This window comes from Aethalodelphis obliquidens, unplaced genomic scaffold (genome assembly GCF_003676395.1).
Source record: "Aethalodelphis obliquidens isolate GAN/ISIS:26980383/991018 unplaced genomic scaffold, ASM367639v1 scaffold10, whole genome shotgun sequence".
In the NCBI taxonomy this organism is placed as follows: domain Eukaryota; kingdom Metazoa; phylum Chordata; class Mammalia; order Artiodactyla; family Delphinidae; genus Aethalodelphis; species Aethalodelphis obliquidens.
This window is the reverse complement of record NW_020837954.1, coordinates 2,129,685-2,153,509: the sequence shown is the minus strand read 5'-3', so window position 1 is coordinate 2,153,509 and position 23,825 is coordinate 2,129,685. Positions and strand designations below refer to the sequence as shown.

Sequence of the window (23,825 nt, the reverse complement as noted above, 5' to 3'; positions counted from 1 at the left end):
GGGTGAGAATAGGACGTGTATATAAACTTCTAAGATGACAGAATGATACGAACATTGGCTTGTTTTTGTTTATTTGATACCCTTGGTTTAATTCCCCCCGATTCATGTGATGATTTCTTGATCTCGGCTTTACTTTCCCATTGGGCAGTAACATTTTTTTTTAAACTGCTCCCTCTGCCTTACGGGCTCTTAGAAACTTTCCCAGTCATGCTAATTAATTTAGTATCTACATCAGGTTATTCATACTCAATAACCATACAGAAATAAATTAGCCAACAGGCCAGATATAAGAAAAGCAGGGCAACTTGGATGATGGTCAACTGATGTTAAGCCTCAGTTTGGGCAATAAAATAGACAGTGGTGGGGATGATGAATTTGAGACTGTGGACCGTGGTCAGTGGTGGGGGGAGGGGGGGCTGCTGGGAGAAGACTGTAGGACTACTTAACGTTGCTGGATCTTCAGGAGAAACTAGAAATCGGTTTCACATAAAATATGCATTTTTTTCTTTTTCTTTTTTTTTAAACATCTTTGTTAGAGTATAGTTGCTTTACAATGGTGTGTTAGTTTCTGCTGTATAACAAAGTGAATCAGCTCTATGTATACATATATCCCCATATCTCCTCCCTCTTGCATGTCCCTCCCACCCTCCCTATCCCACCCCTCTAGGTGGTCACAAAGCAACGACCTGATCTCCCTGTGCTATGCGGCTGCTTCCCACTAGCTATCTGTTTTACATTTGGTAGTGTATATATGTCCATGTCACACTCTCACTTCGTCCCAGCTTACCCTTCCCCCTCCCCGTGTCTTCAAGTCCATTCTCTATGTCTGTGTCTTTATTCCTGTCCTACCCCTAGGTTCTTCATAACCATTTTTTTTAAGATTCCATATATATGTGTTAGCATATGGTATTTGTTTTTCTCTTTCTGACTTACTTCACTCTGTATGACAGACTCTAGGTCCATCCACCTCACTACAGATAACTCAATTTCATTTCTTTTTATGGCTGAGTAATATTCCATTGTATATATGTGCCACATCTTCTTTATCCATTCATCTGTCGATGGACACTTAGGTTGCTTCCATGTCCTGGCTCTTGTAAATAGAGCTGCAATGAACCTTGTGGTACATGACTCTTTTTGAATTATGGTTTTCTCAGGGTATACGCCCAGGAGTGGGATGCTGGGTCGTATGGTAGTTCTATTTTTAGTTTTTTAAGGAACCTCCATACTGTTCTCCATAGTGGCTGTATCAATTTACATTCCCACCAGCAGTGCAAGAGGGTTCCCTTTTCTCCACACCCTCTCCAGCATTTATTGTTTGTAGATTTTTTGATGATGGCCATTCTGACTGGTGTGAGGTGAGATACCTCATTGTAGTTTTGATTTGCATTTCTCTAATGATTAGTGATGTTGAGCATCCTTTCATGTATTTGTTGACAATCTGTATATCTTCTTTGGAGAAATGTCTGTTTAGGTCTTCTACCCATTTTTGGACTGGGTTGTTTGTTTTTTTGATATTGAGCTGCATGAGCTGCTTGTAAAGTTTGGAGGTTAATCCTTTGTCAGTTGCTTCATTTGCAAATATTTTCTCCCATTCTGAGGGTTGTCTTCTGGTCTTGTTTATGGTTTTCTTTGCTGTGCAAAAGCTTTTAAGTTTCATTAGGTCCCATTTGTTTATTTTTGTTTTTATTTCCATTTCTCTAGGAGGTGGGTCAAAAAGGATCTTGCTGTGATGTATGTCATAGAGTGTTCTGCCTATGTTTTCCTCTAAGAGTTTTATAGTGTCTGGCCTTACATTTAGGTCTTTAATCCATTTTGAGTTTATTTTTGTGTATGGTGTTAGGGAGTGTTCTCATTTCATTCTTTTACGTGTAGCTATCCAGTTTTCCCAGCACCACTTATTGAAGAGGCTGTCTTTTCTCCATTGTATATTCTTGCCTCCTTTATCAAAAATAAGATGACCATATGTGCTTGGGTTTATCTCTGAGCTTTCTATCCTGTTCCATTGATCTGTATTTCTGTTTTTGTGTCAGTACCATATTGTCTTGATGACTATAGCTTTGTAGGATAGTCTGAAGTCCGGGAGCCTGATTCCTCCAGCTCTGTTTTTCTTTCTCAACATTGCTTTGGCTATTCGGGGTCTTTTGTGTTTCCTTACAAATTGTGAATTTTTTTGTTCTAGTTCTGTGAGAACTGCCATTGGTAGTTTGATAGGGATTGCATTGAATCTGTAGATTGCTTTGGGTAGTAGAGTCATTTTCACAATGTTGATTCTTCCAATCCAAGGACATGGTATATCTCTCCATCTGTTTGTATCATCTTTAATTTCTTTCATCAGTGTCTTATAGTTTTCTGCATACAGGTCTTTTGTCTCCCTAGGTAGGTTTATTCCTAGGTATTTTATTCTTTTTGTTGCAATGGTAAATGGGAGTGTTTCCTTAATTTCTGTTTCAGATTTTTCATCATTAGTGTATAGGAATGCCAGAGATTTCTGTGCATGAATTTTGTATCCTGCTGCCATACCAAATTCATTGATTAGCTCTAGTAGTTTTCAGGTAGCATCTTTAGGATTCTCTATGTATAGTATCATGTCATCTGCAAGCAGTGACAACTTTACTTCTTCTTTTCTGATTTGGATTCCTTTTATTTCCTTTTCTTCTCTGATTGCTGTGGCTAAAACTTCCAAAACTATGTTGAATAAGAGTGGTGAGAGTGGGCAACCTTGTCTTATTCCTGATCTTAGAGGAAATGGTTTCAGTTTAAAATATGTATTTTTAAAATGTACATGGGCCAAGAACATTTATTCTTGCAAAACTACCCATTGGTGACCTCAGGTCTGTCCACCCCCACTTCAGTGAACAGGTGGGGATGTACATTTTAAAAGTTCACCTTTCACCTTTCTTCCTCCCACCAACCCCCATAAGACTTAGTACCAAATGGACATCTGAGGAGTTTATATTTGTCTCAGATACCTTTTTTCTGTAACAGCTTCTCTGACCATGTTTCCTCCCATACATGTACCTGGAGTTGCCCTTTGCTGTTCTGAAAGTGTGTAGGGTCTGTGCAGAAGTGAGTATGTCCCTCCAGGGAGTCCTCTGCATTCACCTTAGGTCCACCTGTGTCCGTCTGTCTTGAAGCATTCAGGGCACAACCCTGGCACAGATCCGAGGTGGAAGCCCAGGCATGTGTCAGGTGACTCAGAGTTAACAGCTTCCATGGCTTTCCATCGAAGTGGATCTCCCTGCATAATCCGTGCAGGTCGACCTAAATAAATTCTTTAATTACATCTCAAGGACAGGCTTAGCAGAGTAAGTAGTTCCTGATCACCAGCCTCTGAAGGATTAAAATACCTGCCTCTTCTGCTGCTGTGAAGCAGCAGCCTCAGACTCCTCATTTGGTCCAGGGTGGCCTGTTTCCTTGTGCTTCTCCTCGACTAGACTCTTTCCATTGGATGGATCTAACTGGTCTGTAATCTCCATCCCTTGTACAAAGCCCACGTCACGGAAATTACTCAGTAAATGTGTGAAGAAGGATAGGTCCCGTCCCACGGTGGAATTTCTTTGTTACCTCTGATAATAAGGAATAATGTGTTTGGAGCAGAAATGGTCATCAAAGCTGGATGTTGTCCTCTTAGAAGGCTTGGAGAGCTTTAGGTCCACATGATGTATTTCCCTGTCTGACCGTGAGTGGTGAATGATAGTGACTGTTATTCATCAGCCCCTTGCTTAATTGCTGAACCCGCTGGACCGGTCTTAATGAATTTCTTCTCAAATGCTGCATAGAATTGCTTGCTTGTTGATTGTTCTTCTTCTCCACTAGGATGTAAACTCTGGGAGGGAAAGCACTGCTTTGACCTTAGTGTCCTCAGTGTCTAGGACAGTGTTGCCTATTGGATAAGTGAGGCTGTGTCTTATCCCAGCTCTGCTCCTTGTGTGTGCCTTTTCTTTTCTTGCCCTTTTTTTCTTTAAATGTCTACACAACCCTACATCTCTCTTGTGTAGCAACACTGCATCCACATTGGGGCAGACTTCAGTTAGCTCTGTCATTATTTTCCTGTGTAAGCTGGCAGTTCCATATGGTGAGGCAGAGAGGTGCAATGGAAACAGGACAGGACTGCAGGAGGAAAACCCATCTCTCTTCTGGCTGAGTCTAGCAGAGCCATCAAGGTTTTTCCCTTCTCTGAGCCTTATGCTTTTTACCTGTCTGGGAGAGATGATGATACCTCCCTCATAAATTGGGCAGATGAAGTAAGATGACACTGGAAGTAAGCTTTGTAAGATACTCTGTGATGTGTATATGCTTTTGCAGGTATAAGCTGACATGCTTACATGCCCGTCTGCCTTTCAAGGACCAGGGCACCCCAGGGAAAAGCAGGCTGACCCAGGGAGCTGTTTTCCTCCTCCTTCATCCTTCACAACAGTCTTGTGAAGTGGGTGGCACTACCCCATCTTAAAATTGAAGGTACGGCTCTCAGAGATCTAGAATTTTACTCAAAATTATTCGTCAAGTAAAGGCAAAGACAGAGCTCAGACCTGATCATCTGATGACAAACCTAGCCTTCTTTTCACCACCCAACATCTAGAAGATTGAGTGGGGGGTAGTGACCACTATGCCCTTGTCCTGGATTCTGGAGCTGGATTACGTGTGCTTGAACGTCTGTGTAATTCGTTAATGTGTGATACTATAAACTTGTGCTAGTATTAACCTGAGTTAGTATTAGAGTAGTATTCAATTTTCAATTGATAGATTTTTCTTCCCTATCAAACACTGCACAGCTGGTTAGGTCAGAAGTTAGTTATTTTCTGGAACATGCTGACTAAGAAAGGGGTTGACATAGAATGACAGAAGAACTGATCGAATGGGGCAGGATCTGCATTTGCATATGGACCTTGCATCTGACCTGGATGTGTAGGCTATTCTGTGGCATCCCCAATGCATAGGACGGGGATGCCTGCCTACCCACCGATCCATCCCTCTCACATGGAGATTTCACTGTTGATTGGATGGTGGATCCTAACCAAGGCATTCTAGTTTGTTGCTTCTGGGGAGTCTCAAGTGAACCTGTAGAGACTCTTCAGTTACCCAACAGGACCTTGTGCAGCTGCGTGTGGAAGTCAGGATAATTTCGGCATTTCTGAGAGCATTTTAATAGAGCACTGATTACAGATTGCAGGCACCTGGTGGTGTTTTGTACTGAGGCTGAAGGGTGCAGTTCCAAAGACAAGAACTGGACTTGACAGATTCCTATTTTCCTCCCCTGTTGTTTCCAGGGCCTGGAATAAGTGCTGAGAAACCTTTACAAGAGCTGATCCCGGCTCTTGGTGTGGTTAGCATTGTGCTTCCAGGAGACCCCCCAATCCAGAGCATTAATTCCCAGACTGGTAATAGACTTGTGCCTTTGCCCAGGGCATGTTCTCCTTCCAGTGGCTCAGAGCACTGAGACGGTAGGAGGGGCTCCTGTTCGTTGGGGTCAGCACAGAGCCCTGTGGCTTGGGACTTGGCCAAAACAATTCTGTGCTTCTTGGACTGTCTCAGCCTGTTCCATTTGGGCAGGCCATCATTGCTTTTGGCCTCGACAGCCAAATGAGAAAACATAAACTGTGAAAATTCAAGGGAATAGAAGGTGATAGCCAAAAGTTGAGGTTTAGAAATCTATGGGCTAGGGATATTTTAGTCCAACACTTAATTTCATGCCAATTCATGAGAAAAAGGATGAATCTGAGAAGAGTCGCCACTGTAATAAATGATATTTTCTCTCTTTCCCTCTCCCTTCTGACATACCACCTATTCTCACCTTCCACAAACTTGGGATCGCAGTTATGTGGAGAACATCGCGGTAAGGTGGAGAATAGTGGCTAGCCCTCATCTTGGCCTTGCTACTCTTTCGTTGTATGATTTGGGAATTACCCTCTGGATTTCAGTTTTCTTATGATTTAAGGAAGAGAATTGGATGAGCTAGACAATCCCCAGATCACTTCCAGCTGTTAAGTGTGTAAGCTTAAGAATGCTAACATACTAACTTGCACACATCTTTCAACTGAAGTATAAGCTGCTGGTGGGTAGGGCCCCCAGATTGGTCAAGCAATGGTTGTTGGTTGGCTCATTTGGAAGGTCTTGCTGAGATCCTACTCAGTAAAGTCAAGTGGATAGAATTCCTCTTGCCAAGCGTTTCAAATGTGGGAAGCCAGGGGCACTGCTGTTAGGGAAGCAGCTAAGGTTGCTTGAAGCCTTGGCAGTGGAAGACAGAAGACACAGAAAGAGTATGGGGTAGGAGGTAACAAGGAGGGTCCCAGTTGTGCTTTTGAAATACCAGAGGGGGGTAATACAGCAAAGGAAGTGGAAAGAGGAGTTTTCCCTGAGAACCAGCAGAAACCTTTGAAATATGTGCCTTTCATTTTTAAGCCTTTTCCGGTTTGGAAAATAGCCTGCAAGTTCATAAAACTGCCTGGTGGCAGCCATCCAAGATCCTCCCAGGAGTTGACTCCTGTTATAAACAGCTGGTCTCCAAAGGAGGGTGGCAAACAGCTGTGATGAGGCTTTGGTGGGCATTGTCCTGTTTGTGGAGATAGAGCTTTATCACAGACTCTCTGCTAATGCATTCTGAACTCCCCAATTTTCATCTGTGGAATCAAAACAAGCTCTATTCTAACTAAATTACGTGATCCTCTCTGCCAGTATCACAGCATGACCTGCACGCCCAAGATGAGCAGATATCCAGAAAGAACGACTTCAAACTCCAGCCTGACCCGTTATCTTTGTAGTAGCTGGGCAGGGATGATAACAGTATCTTGTCCACCCGAAAGCAAGGCTGATCAGAGGCAAAACTGTGAAGCAGATGAATTTGTCTTGATTTACCTGGAATGTATTTCTATCTCATCTCTTCCTACCTTTTTCATTTCTTCAATAGGAGATAGAGAGAGCAAAGACTACAAGTATCACGCTTCCCAGGTTCACATCCTAGCTCTGCCCTTGAAAAGCTGCATGATCTAGAGTAACTTACTTAACTACTCTGAGCTTTAGTTTCCTCATCTATGAAATGGAATCTCACCCTCCTCTCTCCCACATAAAAATGTGTATTAATGAGGACTTTCAGATACCAAAGTCACACGTTTAAGTGTACACAACTCCTGTCGGAATTTGAGGTGCTGACGGGAAAAGCCTTTGGAGGCTGGGAGGGAATCTTTTTCAGCACCATTCAGGTTACACTGCACAGGCACAAAATCATGAACCTGATTGTTGGGGAGACTGATTAAAGTCGAAATGACAATCCTTGGCTTGATCCGTATGGGAAGAGTTTAATGACCTTATTGATAATCTCATTTGTGAAATTGAGCCATTGAAGGACAGAGTCCTTAGTCTTTTAAGTTGACAGTGTAAATATGTATAACAGGGCTTCTGGATGTATCACATTTCTTCTGTGCCCCTCATTGCTGTGAAGGACTTCATGTCAGAGTATAACACTGATAAAATGTCAATTACAGAAAACGAATTGAAACTCTCTCAAGAAATTATAAAGTGATGATATTCTCCAAATAAGGGATTCAAGTAGGAAATATTCTCAGAATTGATGATTCAGAGACTATTTTGAGAAGTTTTGCTCTGATTTTTAGATTTTTAGAAAATATATAAACTTGTTTCAACTACTTTTCTGGGTTTTGTAGGTTTCATACACTTAAAATTGGAGGGTCTTTTTAAAGGTTTATTACCTTTGTAGTGTTATATTCCAGGTCTGTTCTAAAACAGAAATAGCTGAATCAAGAGAATTTATAATTTACCTAAGATTTGAGTTAACAAATATCGATATAAAAGGCTTATTTTATGCTTACTGGAGGATTTGTTCATTGATTTGTTTGTTTTTAATGGTTGATATGTTTGGTCTTTATTTTTTAATCCAAAACTTCTGTTGTAAACTTCTGTATACATCAAAAAGAGAAAACACCTGAACCACACTGTCTTCCACTTCCTTTCATGTGTGGGTTCAATGTTTCCCCCGTTGTTTTATCTTCAGTGTAAGTAGAAGAAGCACACTAATTCAGCAATCAGTACAGAGCGTGGCACACAATTAAAATGTTTATTTTCATGTTGTCAATCTTCGTGTGGCTTGGTCCATATTTGGTTGGAATAGATTTGTCTGTAATGAGTGTTGTTAATAAACAATGCTCTCAGGCCAACATATTGTTTTGTTCGTTTGCCAACTAGCTGTTGGGCACCACAATGACATGAGTACTCGAAAATTGGGAGATGCCAACAATTGGAGCTCCTTTTGGTTCATTTTCCCTTATAACCCTTTGTTCTTTCTTTGATATGCTTAAACTCATTTTTAAGGCCTGCCTCACACTTTGGATCAATAATTCTGTCATAATCCAGTGAGTGCACCCCAGCCTGCCCTTCCCTTTGGTACTTTATTTCTCCCCATCACTGTCGAGTCGGTATATGGGTACTGTAGGACCAACTTAGCTGATCCTGGAAATTTAAACTTGTGAATGTGGAGGTTCTATTACAGAATAAATCCCTCAACAAATCCTCCAAATGGCGTATTCCCAGCAGCCTTTTTTTTGTTCTTGGTAATGTTATTTTTTGGCTTTGTCATATCATCTGTTAAAGTTAGGAAGTGATCGACAAGGCGACTAAAAAGCCCACCCACCACGTAAATAAACTTGTGTAAACACAGGTCTTGTGGCCTGGGTGCAGAGAAGGGTTTGTTCTTTGGATATTAAGCCTACAAGAAGAATGTGCTCACTGAACATATAAACAAGGAAAGAGGAGATGACAATAGTCTAGATTTATAATTAAAGCAGACATGAGTCACCGGCTTGGAGGATCCTGTGAACGTAATGTCTCATACAAGAGGAGGGTTAGTATATACACGGAAGAGAAAGCCAGCCAGGTCTTATGGTATTTGGTAGCCTGATGGTAAAAAAGAGCTTCTTTTCCTTCCTCAAGGAGCTAAGAGTCATGACCAGGGTTGCTCTGTGTGGTTGTACTGCTTTTGCACTGCTCCAGGGGTTGTGTCCAAGCGAACAGGTGCAAGTGGACATCTGGCTGGCATTCTGCTCACCAGGTCGTGGGTCCCGGCATGGAGCTGCATTTGCTCAGAGGAAAGGTGACGTTTTCTTCTCACCAAAATCACTTCCAGGCCTTGTGGTAATCATTCACAACATCTGCTCTCCTTTCTCACAACTCTTTGAAGGTGGAAATGTATCCGCTTTCACCCTTGGGATTCCCGACACCATGCCTGGACTGGAGTTGAAAAGAGAGTAGGGCAGACTGATAATTGGATCTCAATAAAATAAATTTTGATATATCTTCCAGTTTGGGGAGAAGGAATGTACCTCAAAAACAAATTTTTTTAAGGAACACTGTAGTCAAGTTATAGTGGAATAAGAATACTGCCCTGCAGAATCTTAGACCTATTTTTCTTTGTTTCAAAACCCAGACGTAATCATATTAACATTTTGGCAGACTTTTTTCTAGAAATCTCTTTATGCGTATCAGTACACACGTATACGTTTACATTCATGAGCTCATTTTCTGTCTTGTAACTTCCTTGTTTTCACTCTGTATTATGTCATCTTTTCAAGTTGGTATCTATAGATCTTTGCCATGATTTTGAAAGGTTATGTGATAGTCCATTGGGTTGAAGGGCTATACTGCATTTTAACAATGTAGATTGAATATTGATGGGTATTTAGGTTGTGTATAATGTTTTGCTCTTAAAAATGGATCTGAAGTAAGCATGCATGATGTATAATACACACATTTCCTTTTTCTCTAGTAGTGGAGTTGCTGGTTCTAGAGGTTTCAGTTCAAATACTAATCTCCATAAGAGAGGAATTATAACTTCTTCATAATCCTGAGACCAATAGGGGTGGGTTAAAAATGCCATAGTTTACCATTCATAAATGCACATACCTAAAGATTCTAATTTACAAAAAGAGCAAGTTTTGGAAGATGCGTTTAGCAGCTGTCTCGATTGTATACTTGGGATTGCATGGAGGTGTTTTGTAAATCATGAAGTGCTGTACAAACCTCAGTGACTCATTACTAGAGCTTTACAGAGCATCTGCCGTGTACTCTCAAAAAAGGTTTACGGAGTCTTTATTTTATAAATAATTCATTAAATACAGAGAAAAAACCAAAAACCCAGAGACAGTGGATCTGGACCTGGTTGTACAGTGGAATAAATCAAAGATATCATCAAGAAAACAAATCCCAGACCTTGCCCCCACAGGTCCCCTGAATCTGTGTGAACAAGACCTGGGCACCCCCAGTTGATGTTGATGTACACAGTCTTTGTTTGGAATTCCCCCTTTAATATATTTTTTGGTCTATCTCCAAATATTTTTCTAGCAGAATAGAGAATATTTTTAGCTTTTATACCTATACTTAAAATTTTTATTTTTCCTGTTTGTAAGTTTCTGGCTCTTTCTAGGATATTTTTAGCAGATTTGCTGTATGACATTGACTTCGTCTCAATCTTTGTAAGTCTTGTGAAATCTTAAGTGTGGGTTCTTGGTCTGCCATCCCCTTCTGGTTTTATACCATTGGCAAGCCCCTTCCTTAGCACTTGTTGTTTCTACCAGAAAGAATGATGAACTCATAGTGATTGCAGTTTTCAACTTTGAATGGTATCACCAGATTAAAGTTATCTGTCTAGTCTAGTGGCATATCTGGCTCCCCTTTTAGATTCTATTTATAAGAACTTTTAGTTGAGAGTAATAGTTGAAGTACATGGAAAAATTGGCTGGTAGGTTGAAACTTTCATCTAATTAATTTATCCTCATGCTTACATGCTATGGATAGACTAAAGTTTTCATCTTGAGAACTGTCTTATCCAAGAGTAAAGTCGTCTAAGAAGAAGTAGGATTGCATATTTATAATAATCAGTAACCCTTACTTGCGTAAATTTTTATAAAGTAGCTAAATTGACCTCAAATTATCTCATTGGTCTTAATTTATGAAACAAGAAAAAATAAAATTGATTTTTATTGCCTAACAAGTTGCATATTTTCTGGCTCCTAAGTGAAGTTTTTGGATTTTGGAGTACAGTTAACATTTTTAGATTATCTCTAAGTTTAATGAATGTGTAATAACATCTGACTTGTAACCTTTAGTACTTAAATACTGTGGAGTTTAAGGGCAGCAATTTAACATTTCTCTACTTTGGCCTCAATATTTATAACATTCCCCAGTTCCTTGTCAAGGTAATTGTGTTTCTCTTTCAGGACATGAGGCATGGAGTAGAAACAGCTGAATACAGGTATACTTGAATCGTATTTATCCTTTAGAGTATTACCTTGGACGGTAGAGAGGGACAATGGTAGCAAGATGGGAGTGGTACTAGAACCCTTTTAGGAGGCATCCAAATCTTTCAAACCAGGGACGATGGGGATCCGAATTAAGGGAGAGGATGTGAGGGTGAAGAGGATCTGGTGGTGCCCAGAAATATTAAATTGGATCTACAGAACTTGGTCATTGGTTAGTTGTTATGGGGACTTGGAGGGTTGGAGAGACAAGACTGAGTCTAAATTAACTCTTAGTGGAAATGCTCAGTTGCCAGCTAGACACATGGATTTAAAACCAGGAAGGCAATGGGATCTGTCATCCAATTAAAGGCGGGAGTCAAGTTGCATTTGTAGAATTTCGGAAACAAAGTGGCAATGTAGAGAAGTCCTATCTTAGAGAATAACCTTATTTCTAAGTTATTTGAGGTCACCTCACTAGAGGTCCCATGCACTAGTAGAGACCAGCTGATTCTCCCCAAAAGTGTTCTGGGATGATATCCCGTTTGCTGTTAACTTGCAGAATTCTGAAACTTGATATCGGCTGGTTTTGAGTGCATCTACCTCAGGGTTGAGTCATAGTAACTAGTTTAAGAGGGTGAGGTCTAGGGCCTCCCTGGTGGAGCAGTGGTTGAGAGTCCGCCTGCCGATGCAGGGGACACGGGTTCGTTCCCTGGTCTGGGAAGATCCCACATGCCACGGAGCGGCTGGGCCCGTGAGCCATGGCTGCTGAGCCTGTGCAACGGGAGAGGCCACAATAGTGAGAAGCCCTCGTACTGGGGGGGGGAAAAAAAAAAAAAAGAGGGTGAGGTCTAAACCCAGGCATTCTGGTTACTTGTTGGCAATGGGAATATAATCGTCATCCAGTCCAGATTACTTGTGTTGGCATAGCCAGTGCTATACCACGATCAGAAGATTGCATGTGAAGCGTGGCAAGTGAATGAGGTTAGAGAATTTGTTATCTAATAATATTAAGCGAAATAAATGGCGCCTCTGTTTCACCAGAGGCGGCGCTTACCTCTCAGGTGAGAAATATTTAAGCCCGGTCAGCCCCACCGCCTTAGACCCACCTGCAGGATGATGAGTGCACCACCACAGGTCATCTGCGGTTTTAATGAGTTCCTACCACTCCTCCTTGTCTCTTGACCACAGAGGACACGTGTCAGTTCAAGTACCGGAAATGGAAAATGTTAGCGTTGGAATGCAAAAACATCTTACCTCTCTACCCCTTAACTTATGTACTTCATCTGCCTCCTCCGTGAGGTCCTTGGAGTTTACAACTCCTCCTGGAGAGGAGGATAGTAGGTGCAGGGCCATCTCACTACCATAACAATGTGCTGACGAAAGTGGTTATGGGTTAGATGGCTTAAAGGGAGAAGAAGATAGATGAAAAAGCTTGGGGGAGAGGAAAGCTAACTGTGATTAGTTTCCAAAACTACCACTTAAGGCAGCCAGCTGCTTTGACTTGCAAATCATATTGTAGGTTGGTTTCTTGGATGGGAAAGCTTTGTAATTATAGCCTTTAGAAGCTGTGGACCAGGAAGAAAGAAAACTTCCATGGATTGTAGGGGAGGAAAAATAATTTTCCCTTTACTCTTCTGAGTTCTTAGCTGAGACCCCTGTAATAAAAGACAGATTAACAAGAGAAAACCAATCAGAAGTCTATTAACATGTATATCTTGTGTATACATGGGAGATACCCCGGGAAAAATGAATAATTCCCAAGGTGGCTTAGAATTCAGGATTAAATACCATCTTATTAGGGAAGGGGGATGGGGTGTAGACCTCTTAGGGGAGAGAAAAAGATTTTTAGAAAAGATGAATGGGCCCTTACAAGACTAGATGGGAGGTGTGACAGTTTGTGACAGAGTGTGTCTGAGTGCGGTGTCGACTTCTAGTCTACTGTCCGGTGACAAGAATCAGTCTTTGGTGGATGAAACTCCTGGAGAGGGGATTTATAACAACTGAGTTCCTTTTGGAGGATCTGTCTTTAGACAGATAAAGGGAATTCAGAGAAAGCCTGTCCCTACATGTGCTGTTTTTCAGATACCTTTGGCTCAAAACAATCAATATACTAAAGCAGAATATTTCGGGGCGGCGTGTCCTGCTCCCCTTCAGGGTGATGTAGGTTGGAGTAACTGTGGTCAGTGGTGTACCACTGCTGTGCATTCATCTCGTTTTCCTTACAAAGAGGTCCAGCTGTGGTCTGGACATTGATTTACCAGTAGGAAGATCTAAGACCTGAGAAATCTGCTTGGTTGAATGGAGAGAAAAAGTCCTGTACATTCTCTTCCTGTATTCTCCCCTGAGAATACACTCCTTTCCATCCCCACAGTTCCTCCTTAGTTAGGCTGTCATCTTTTCACTTAGATGTCAGGATGGCTGCAGTTAGAGAGTTGTTTAAACTACAGATCCCAAGATTCTTATTTGGTGGGGGTAAAGGAGAGGCCCAGGGGTCTGCATTTTTGAAAAGCTCTCCTTGCCGAGTTCAGATGTGCAGTCAGGTTTGGGAGACACTCATAGATTATTTCCATGAAGCTCCTTAGCACCCCTTTTACGTTCTGATTCTTTCTCTTCTAATCCAGTCCGTTTCCATTTCCAGGTGGCATCAAAAACATACACGCGTGCTCCCAGGCTTGTTAGTATCCTTGGCCTGGACAAAAACTTTAGACAATTTCCCATAAAAATGAGCCTGATTGGGCCTCCCTGGTGGCGCAGTGGTTGAGAGTCCGCCTGCCGATGCAGGGGACACGGGTTCGTGCCCCCGTCCGGGAAGATCCCACATGCCGCGGGGCGGCTGTGCCCGTGAGCCATGGCCGCAGAGCCTGCGCGTCCGTAGCCTGTGCTCCGCAACGGGAGAGGCTACAACAGTGAGAGGCCCTCTTACCGCAAAACAACAACAACAACAACAAAAATGAGCCTGATAGTCTCTTGCGAGTGAGTTTCCTGAGGGTGAAACCTATAAATAGCTCATCCTGATAAACTTTATACAGAGCCCTCCATTGTTGGACTGTTTATCCATATTTAGAGGGTTTCACACCCATGAGTGAGAAAAGCAAAGCTTTGGTAAATAAAATCGAGTTTCTCTTTTACAAATACCTTCTGTTATGGATGGCTCCATTTACTCAGTTTCTGCAAGTTCAGAGGGTCTTTTATTTTTTATATCTTAGTAGGAGAGTTAATAAAAATTTTCCACTTTAAGTATTCATTATGATTCAGGCACCAGAATAAGTGATTTGCATGCATTGTTTCATCTAATTCTTTCAATGCTTCCATGAATTAGGTGAAGCTCTCTCCATGTTGCAGTGAGTAAACTGAGGGTCTGAATTTTAAGAGATTTACCCACATACAGGTCTTCAATTTGGGAAATAAGATTTGAACCCAAGTTTGTCTGATTCCAAACTTGTGGTCAGTGAAGTTACTGGTTTTATTTTTCCTCTTTTTTTCTCTCTTTTGTTCTTGGCTACTGAATATCCATACAAGAAAACCAACAAAAGGCCATTTCCATTTCTTACCAGTTTTTCAAAAGAAGAGCAAGATTTCCTGAAAATTTAGTAGCACATGAATGTTGTTCCTTTTCTTTTTTTTTCTCTGACAGATTTTGCATAATACAATGATAGCTCTCTATTTCTTTTAACCACAAGTTTTGAAAAATGTGAATCTGATTTGGAAAAGCAAAAGCCTTGTCACAGTTGGGAAGGCGCTGGTTAGAGAATGCCTGATGAGTTTGGGAAGATGACTTTCTTTCTACATTGTTTTTATCGGACGTTTGAAGCCACCGTGCTACCACTGGCTTTCTCTTTCATGTGTCCCCAAATGCTGAGAGGTGAGAGGCCTTGGAGCTAGAAAAGAACTAGTTTCTCTCTTTTTGTAAAAAAAAGTCCCTGTAAATTATAACACCCTGCATAGCAAAGTCATGGGGTAAATCGCAGTGGGGGAAATTCTGTTTGCTAACTTCTAGGAAATCACAGGGTGTCAGTTAGAGGTCAGCACATTGAGAGACTCCGTCATCATTTTGTACTCAGCTAGTATGAAGAACCTGATGGCAGTGATAAAATGGCATGATCTGAGCACATAGATCTGGGCATAGATCTATAATGTATAGATAGAGGTATAGATAGATAATAAACACCAACACTATTTATTCTTTATTCTTGCTGCCACTAAGAAAACCTACTACAGAACTGAAACCACGAGAAATTTCTTTAACCAGGGGAAGGTTCTTTTTTAATATATCTCTTTCCTACCATGAGGTTACAGGTGTGGGACCAGTTACAGGTGGACAGCTGTGTGGGCAGCATTTGTGAATCTTGCATTGGGAAGGATGTTTCATGGTCTTGCATCATAAATAATCTGGATGTAAGGGAAACCTTTGATGTAGTCAGTAATCAACTCCTGGAGAGCAGGGAGTATATCTTAGTTATTTCTTATATCTCTATACTGAGCATTGAGGTGGCACGTCATAGGTGTTTGTTTACCAACTGGCTTGATTTTACAGTAGGTTGACCAGCTCTTTGAGCTACTGTTACCATATATAGCTGTGCTGTTGATCCCTCTGCAGGATCTCTGAATGCTCTGTACAGCCTGCATGACCAACCCATTGGCCTTCTCTGCACCTTTAGTTCTGATTTGTTATTTGCTTGAGCAAATGTTGGTTACTGCTTAAGACCTAGACTCTGACTAGGATGTTGGAATAGAAAACATTTACTCAAGTTGCAGCTGAGTTTTTGGATGATAGAGGGTTAAAATTCAGATTGACCTTGAATATAATAGACACAAATAAGCAGAATCAAGACCTTTAGGGAAGTACAACTTTGGAAAACTAAATATAACATGGGGACTGTGTATATGTAAATTTGAAGGGTGGGGGGGGACTCTTTGGGAGTCAGCAACACGATGCTTTATTTTCTTAATTATTGGGCACACACTGCCAGTTAACCACAGGAGCATAACATGTGGGAACGGCTGGGTAACATTTCCAAAATACTTGGCATTAGTCAGACGTTTTTTTAGAATTCTGTGTCCACTTTGGCTGAAGGAAACTGTGGAGAATTTGGCGAGGGTCCAGAGCGTGGCAATGAGAGGCAGAGGAGCAATGGAAAATAGGACCCGTTGAAAGAGGCTAATAAATAGGGATTAATTACTTAGCCTGATCCAGAGCAGCTGAAGGGTGATTAGATTAATGGGCTTCTGTTGCATATATAGTTATTATGTGGTGGATGATATAATTATTTCTGCTATGAATAGAATTAGGGAAATGGGTTTACATTAGAGTTAAAGGAGATTTTGAAGTTGCATAAAGAACTCTTGACTTTAAAGATTTTTAGACAGTGGAAAGGTCTCAGCTGGAAATGTGAAATCATGGTCCTTACAGGATGGGAATGGGGTGGGTGCCACTTGCCTGTTAGAGTCAGGTGCAGCTGGGATAGAGACTGACACACTTTCTAGATCTCATTTTGTGCTGCTCATCTCACATTGCGTTTGTCATTTTCAGCGAGTAAATCTGTATTCCTTTTTTGTTTGAGTTTTTTCACAGTTATTACAAATGTAAAGGCCTTTTAATGATTCTATGATGCATTTCAAGCGAGAGGTTAAACCACAAATTGAAAATTACTTCATGTGTGAATCAACTTGTTGCTTATTCTTTTTTTCTTATTTTAGTTGATTTACAGTGTTCTAGGTGTACAGCAAAGTGATCCAGTTACGCATATATATGTATTTTCCATTATAGGGTCTTATAAGATATTGAATATAGTTCCCTGTGCTATAGAGTAGGTCCTTGTTGTTTATCTAATTTTATATATAGTAGTGTGTTTCTGTTAATCCCAGATTTCCAATTTATCCCTCCCTACCCTTTCCCCTTTGGTAACCATAAGTTTGTTTTCTATGTCTATGAGTCTGTTTATGTTTTATAAATAAGTTCATTTATATCATTTATTTAGATTCCACATATGTGATATCATATGATATTTGTCCTTCTCTGACTTACTTCACATAGTATGATAATCTCTAGGTCCATCCATATTGCTGCAAATGGCATTATTTCATTGTCTTTTATGGCTGAGTAGTATTCCATTATGTGTGTACACCACATCTTCTTTATCCATTCATCTATGGATAGATGTTGACATTGCTTCCATGTCTTGACTATTGTAAATAGTATTGCTGTGAACGTTGGGGTGCATGTATCTTTTTGAAATAGAGTTTTCATCTTTTCTGGCTGTTTGCCCAGGAGTGGGATTGCTGGTTCATATCTGCTGCTCATTCTTATACGAGCCCTTGTAATACTGCCAATTCCAGCTTGCCTTTTCTTTTTCTTTAGAAAACTCACTGCGTGCCCTGCTTGCTTGGTCAACAATGAGTGCCAAGTCTGCCATCAGCAAGGAAATTTTTGCACCTCTTGATGAAAGGATGCTGGGAGCTGTCCAAGTCAAGAGGAGGACAAAGAAAAAGATTCCTTTCTTGGCAACAGGAGGTCAAGGCGAATATTTAACTTACATCTGCCTGTCAGGTAATGAAAATCAGATATGAATATCATTAAAACAACTTCTGTTTTAAAGCAGTTAGTTCTAAGGTGTTCAGGAGGGTTATAGCCCAAGGTTTGGATACACCTGCCTTTCCATTCCTTTCCTGTTTCTCTGTTACCTTCTTTGATCTTTATTTGCTCCTGGCACCTTGGCTTTTGATGTCGCCTAGTACGGAAAGGTAATGAAGTGCAATTTTAATGTCCTTTCAGTTTCATTAAGAGCATCTGTAAAGGGTTTGGCAAACACTTCTGTTTGTCCATACTTTTCCTTCACTAGGGCCTTGACAGAAAGTGGGCTATCCTCTGAGATTTTTTGTTTTAGAACACTTCCTGGTATTTGCATAATTGTTACTACCAGCAGCCTGAGTTTCACTGACTTTTCTTTTTCTTAAGAGTTGCCAATAATCAGTAATAGTTGGTCTCAAGATAAATATCGACACTGTATGGAGTGTGAGAAAGTAGACTCAGCTCATAAATCACAGCTTTGCCTGACAGCTGTTCCTTGTCAGGAAGAGACATCTGTTCTATTAAGCTTAGAATTTTGTGGGATTACTTTTTTTCTCTTTCCGTTTGTGATTGTAGGATATCTGTGGGACTTACTGTGAATTCATACCAAGTGTTTTGAGATGAAATTTGGATAAGTTTTCCATGGAACTATGGGTGATGCTAATCTGAGCACCTGGAGCGTTTGTAATATTTCTGATATTTCTTGTAACTGGGCAATGGAGGAATTAGGCTTACCTTAATTCATCTTTTTTCCAATTTTCTTCAGTTGTGGCTTGGGAATAAAACTTTATTTTTAGACCCATTTTTAGCTTTTTTTTTTTTAATTAAGCCTCAGATCATTTGTTTATCAGAATTTATTTCAAGGTGGAAATAGCTTTTTTTCCAGAAAGAACATGTAGAGATAATAATAGGACTGTATCTTAGTTTAAAATAAAATGGAAATATAACCCTTTGGTAAGAATGCCTTTTCAATGGTTAGAATGAGAATTGACCTTGAAATATTGGTCTTTCTTTAATCCCAAGTAACAATTAGGTTAAGATTTGGTGACTATTGGAAGACATTTGCATTCCTTTAGTGTGCTGAGCAGTGCTTGCCATATAATAGGGGCTCAGTTAATAACTAAAGAAGTAGCCTTTCCTAATACCTTCCTAGTATTTTGTTAATGAGGTTCAGGTCTTAAAAATATTTCCACATCTTTAAATTTGAATTCTAGAGTTTTTGCTTATACCAATAATGAATAGAATGCATTAAAAGAAATTTTGTTTTGTATTTGGGCTGAGCTGAACATGGGATGAGCAGGGACACATAATATTCTAATTAACCTCCATTCTCTCAATGTTTCATTGAGATTTCTTGAGGACAGGCAGTTGCAGAAAAGGTGGATGAAGAAAAGGGCCGTTTTGTTTGCCTTTTAGGCACGTGTTATTGTCAGCCTCTTTCTGATCATGAGGTCTGCAAGAGTGATATGGGGCCTCTAATTCCCTCTCCCGGTGAAAGAGCATGACCATTTCCCCAGCCATAGGAGATAATGACCGGGGACTTACTGGATAACTGCATTTCCTTTACAAATCACCAAGACCTTCAGGTTTAAAGCCTGCGACTATGAGAATTACTTTTCTGTTGCATTCTAATGGAGGACAGTCTTGAGTTCTGAAAGTCTTCATCCTTTTCATGGATTTGAATTTTGAGAGGATAGGTTGACAAAGCAGATCTGACATTTAAGCAGCTGATTTAATGGAAACTGGGGCAGGAGAAGGCCAGGCAACTTTGACACCCACAGCGTTTTTGCAGTTTGATTTTTCTTGTAATCGAGAAAGAAGCAGCCACCTTTATTTTCGAACTCATGAAAAGCGTAGAGGCCTATCAGTACATCTTTGATAAGGTGTTGTTTTAATTAACAAGTAATTAATTACGCACATATTTATTAAGTACTTTTTATGTGCTGAGCACTCTTGGTGCTGGGGGTTCAGTTAGGAGAAAAACTCATGAAACTTACCTTGTTTATTGGGGAAGGAGCAGTAGACATTAATATTTTATTCACTAAAATAAACGTAATTATTAACTGTGAAAAGGTTAAAGAGGAAAAATATAGTGATGTGAAAGCATGTGTGAGGAGGATTTGACCTGGTTGGGAGAACCCAGAGCTGCAAGAAAAGTAGGGCCTCACTGGTTCTGAAAAGAAATGGTGTGGGTGCAGGGAGCATTCCAGGCAGAGGAAGGGCGGCTTCTTTGAAAGATGAACTGGATTCTGAGTTCCTCCTTGTCTCCTGTTTAGTCCTGTTTAGTCTTTGTAGCTCAACTCACATAGGAGGCTGTGAAGTGAAAGCAGAGCCCTGGAATGACAGCTGTTCCTTCCTGCTATCAGTGAACCTCCTGTGCTTTCTGGGAGTCCGAGCCCTTCAACTCTTGTGGTGTGGATGATGAAAACCAGCTCTCCATTTTGAATAGGCAAAATTTGTCCAAATTAGGGCAGTGTCTGCAAATAATTTTTAACCACTTTTCAAACAGCATAGTTATATTCTTTTTTAAAAGAGAAGAGTATCAAAGCTTTAAAAGTTTGCCAACATATGCATGTAAGCATGGGTGTTTTATATATCCAGTGTCTTTTAGTAATGATTCTTCGTGTGAATTTTTTTCCACCAGTATTTGGCAGAGTTTATAATCTGAGAGGGAGAGGCCTGTGATCATGAGACTTATTATTTTCAGAGCGGGTTGTATATCCTCTAGGGGAATCCAAAATGGTGCTGGAGCAGAGGAAATAAGATCTTTCTTGAGTTAGTTAGCTATAATTGTGTAAGGAGAGAAATAACCTCTCCAATTCATCCATGGAGCTTTGGGATAGAATTTGGTTGTTTCTCATTGGACTTCCTGGCTGGCTTCTTGAATGGTATGCAGATACTTACATACTGAGAGGCCTCTGTGATTAACATTCTTAAAGCATTGGTTTCCAGTTTCTCTTTTCAGCAATGGCTAAAATTAAAAAGGCTGACAATACCAAGTGTTGGCAGGCATGTGGAGCAATTTGAGCTCTCACACTTTGCTGGTGGGAATGTAAAAATGATAGAATTGCTTTGGTAAACAATTTGACAGTTGTTTATAAAGTCAAACTTGCATTTATATGACTCAACAAGTCTGTTCCTAGGCATTTACCCAAGAGAAATAAAAACATATGTCCACATAAAGACATGTACATAGAGGTTCATAACAGTTTTATTTATAATAACCAAAAATCAGAACTCAGATGTCCATCTCTATGTGAGTGAATAAAATTATTTTTATAGCTATGCAGTGGAATGCTACCTGGAAATTAAATGAACTACCAATACGTGCAGCAACATGGATGAATCTCAAAAGCCTTGTGTTATGTGTGAAAAAAATGGAAAAGATGACATGATGTATGATTCTATTTATATGAAATTCTAGAATGGACAGAACTTAAGCTATAGTGACAGAAAGCCCATTGGTGGTTGCCAGGGGGTGGAGTTGGTGATTGATTGCAAAGGAGGGAGGGGTTTCTTGCAATGGTGTAAGGGTTCTGTATGTTGATTGTGGTGGTGCTTACTTGGGTGTATCACAAGTAACCACCAACTCATCAAACTACACACTTAAAATGGGTGCATTTTATTATTTGTAAATATATCTTGGTAAAATTGATTCTAAAAAATGTCTTACAGAGTCACTTGTGGGATGATCATAAGAATTAATTAACCTTCTTAGTCTGCTCTGTAAGGTGGACAGAGGCTAGCCCTCTCCCTTAAAGGTATGAGAAGTTATCCTAGATGGCCTTTTGAGTCCTCAGACAGAAGCAGCTGTGTATCATGTAAACCTGTGCTTCCATCTATCTGATCTGTGTCTCGATAGTTCCTTATAGCACCTGGCACATTGCTGAGTATAGACACAATAGACACTTAAATGGAAGATGCTATGTAAATGGATAGCTTACTAAATATCTGATGATAGTATGGACTTTATTTATAACTTAGAGCTGTTAACTCATTCAAACTGTAAGGCAAGCTCTGCCTACAACTATTTCTATAATCAGTTGCCCCCTCCATGAAATTTGGGTCTATAATACTACACTAGACACTGTCTGTGGAGAATGTTTCTCTCTAAATAAGTGCACTTCTTACCTATCAAAAAAAAAAAATACTACAGTAGAAGCATGCTAAGAAGTTAATATCAATTTGCTATTAGAGGCCAGTTACCTACTGAACATTCCATAATTTCCTGTTTAAAATCTATTTTCCTGATCCTGTTTTAGTTCAGTATGCATGATGTATAATGCTACCCTTCATATACGTAAATGGATAAAAATCTTTCATTGGCTGCTCCCCATAGAAGGAGCATGAAGAAACTTCCGTTTTTGTAATTAATACATTCTCTTACATAAACTTTAATTTTTGTGATTAAAACATTCTCTGTTCTTAAAACAGAGAATCTTAATCTTTTCAGAATGATTTTAGATTTGTAGAGAGCAAAATTTATTATTAAAAAAAAAAAAGTTCTGGGCTTCCCTGGTGGTGCAGTGGTTGAGAGTCCGCCTGCCGATGCAGGGGACACGGGTTTGTGCCCCGGTCCGGGAAGATCCCACATGCCGCGGAGCGGCTGGGTCCGTGAGCCATGGCCGCTGAGCCTGCGCATCCGGAGCCTGTGCTCTGCAACGGGAGAGGCCACAACAGTGAGAGGCCCGCGTACCGCAAAAAAAAAAAAAAAAGTTCTGAGTGATCTTTGATGAAACCATTTATGTAAATGGATCCCCATGGAAGGTAATGATGGGGATTAGGAGGCTAGGACTTGGCAATACTGTTCTTTATCTCCGTAGTTGCCAGTCCTGGGTGTTCCTTAGAATAACCTCTAGAATTTTATGGATGGCCTGGTTCCACCTAGGCCCTACTAATGCAGCACTAGGGGTAGTGGGGAAACTTACCTGTATCTTGAAAGTGTCATGCATGAGATACTGAAGCTAAGGTTGAGAAGTTTCACCATCTTGGGGAGTTACGCTCTGCGTTGTCTAATTGTTGTACTTGACATAATGATATATTTATGGTACTCAATTCTATCAAAAGAATACATCTTAGTCCTTTTCTTTTTGACTAGCCATGGTCAAAGCTCTGAATTTTTCTGGGCTTCAATTCAGTTGACAAGTTCAAAGCTTCTTTTAGGCCCTGAGGTTCTAGGATTCTGAACCCCCTTGGAAATTTTGTAGCAAATTTCATTCTTGTTTCATACATAATCATATAGGGAGAAATTCAGGTTGTTAATAATCCAAATGGACATTCAAACCAATTATGAGGGTTTGAGGACTTTTTTTTTTTTTTTTTTTTTGCGGTACGTGGGCCTCTCACTGCTGCGGCCTCTCCCGCCGCGGAGCACAGGCTCCGGACGCGCAGGCCCAGCGGCCACGGCTCACGGGGCCCAGCCGCTCCGCGGCACGTGGGATCTTCCCGGACCGGGGCACGAACCCGCATCCCCTGCATCGGCAGGCGGACTCTCAACCACTGCGCCACCAGGGAAGCCCGAGGACATTTTTTATAGGTTGCTATTGGATTAGGGTAACCAAAGTTAATTGTCAGAGATCTGGCATAAGAAATTCTTTTTATCTACTTTCTAAAGTCAGACAGGATCTCATCACAAGGTCTATAAATATTAGAAGAGAGAGAAGGAAAAAATACAAGACAGATGAAATTTGACCTTGATAGAAATGGTTTATTCAGGAGTGGTGAGCTGACTTTCTAAGAGTTTTTATCCAGGAAAAATGAAGAAATCCACAGTGAACTCAGAGATGGACAGAGGTATTAGTAGTGAAAGAAGAGACACAAAACAACTGTAATAATGATATATATGTTATTATACTTTGTTATAGAAGTAGTAAATATTGAAAATACCAATCTTTCAGATATTATGTAGAAGAAAATAAAAATCATCCTGTGTATGTTTTATTATTTGTTTTAATTCCAGTTAATCCTCACAACATCCCTATGCCTATCCCAATTGGGTGGTATATTCTTTT

General features: G+C 40.4%; 1 protein-coding gene across 4 annotated transcripts in view; it reads left to right on the top strand.

The window, feature by feature from the left end:
- Nucleotides 1-23,825, top strand: part of STXBP6 (syntaxin binding protein 6) — a 246,731-nt gene that overhangs the window by 18,670 nt on the left and 204,236 nt on the right. For 3 of the 4 annotated variants that reach the window (XM_027110969.1, XM_027110968.1, XM_027110971.1), the window contains one exon: nucleotides 17,605-17,793. In XM_027110969.1, coding sequence (XP_026966770.1) covers nucleotides 17,640-17,793 — 154 coding nt within the window. In that variant the 5' untranslated portion in view covers nucleotides 17,605-17,639. Of the gene's footprint in view, nucleotides 1-526; nucleotides 532-5,377; nucleotides 5,382-17,604; nucleotides 17,794-23,825 lie in introns of those variants that run through there. The other variant, XM_027110970.1, reaches the window with a different exon arrangement.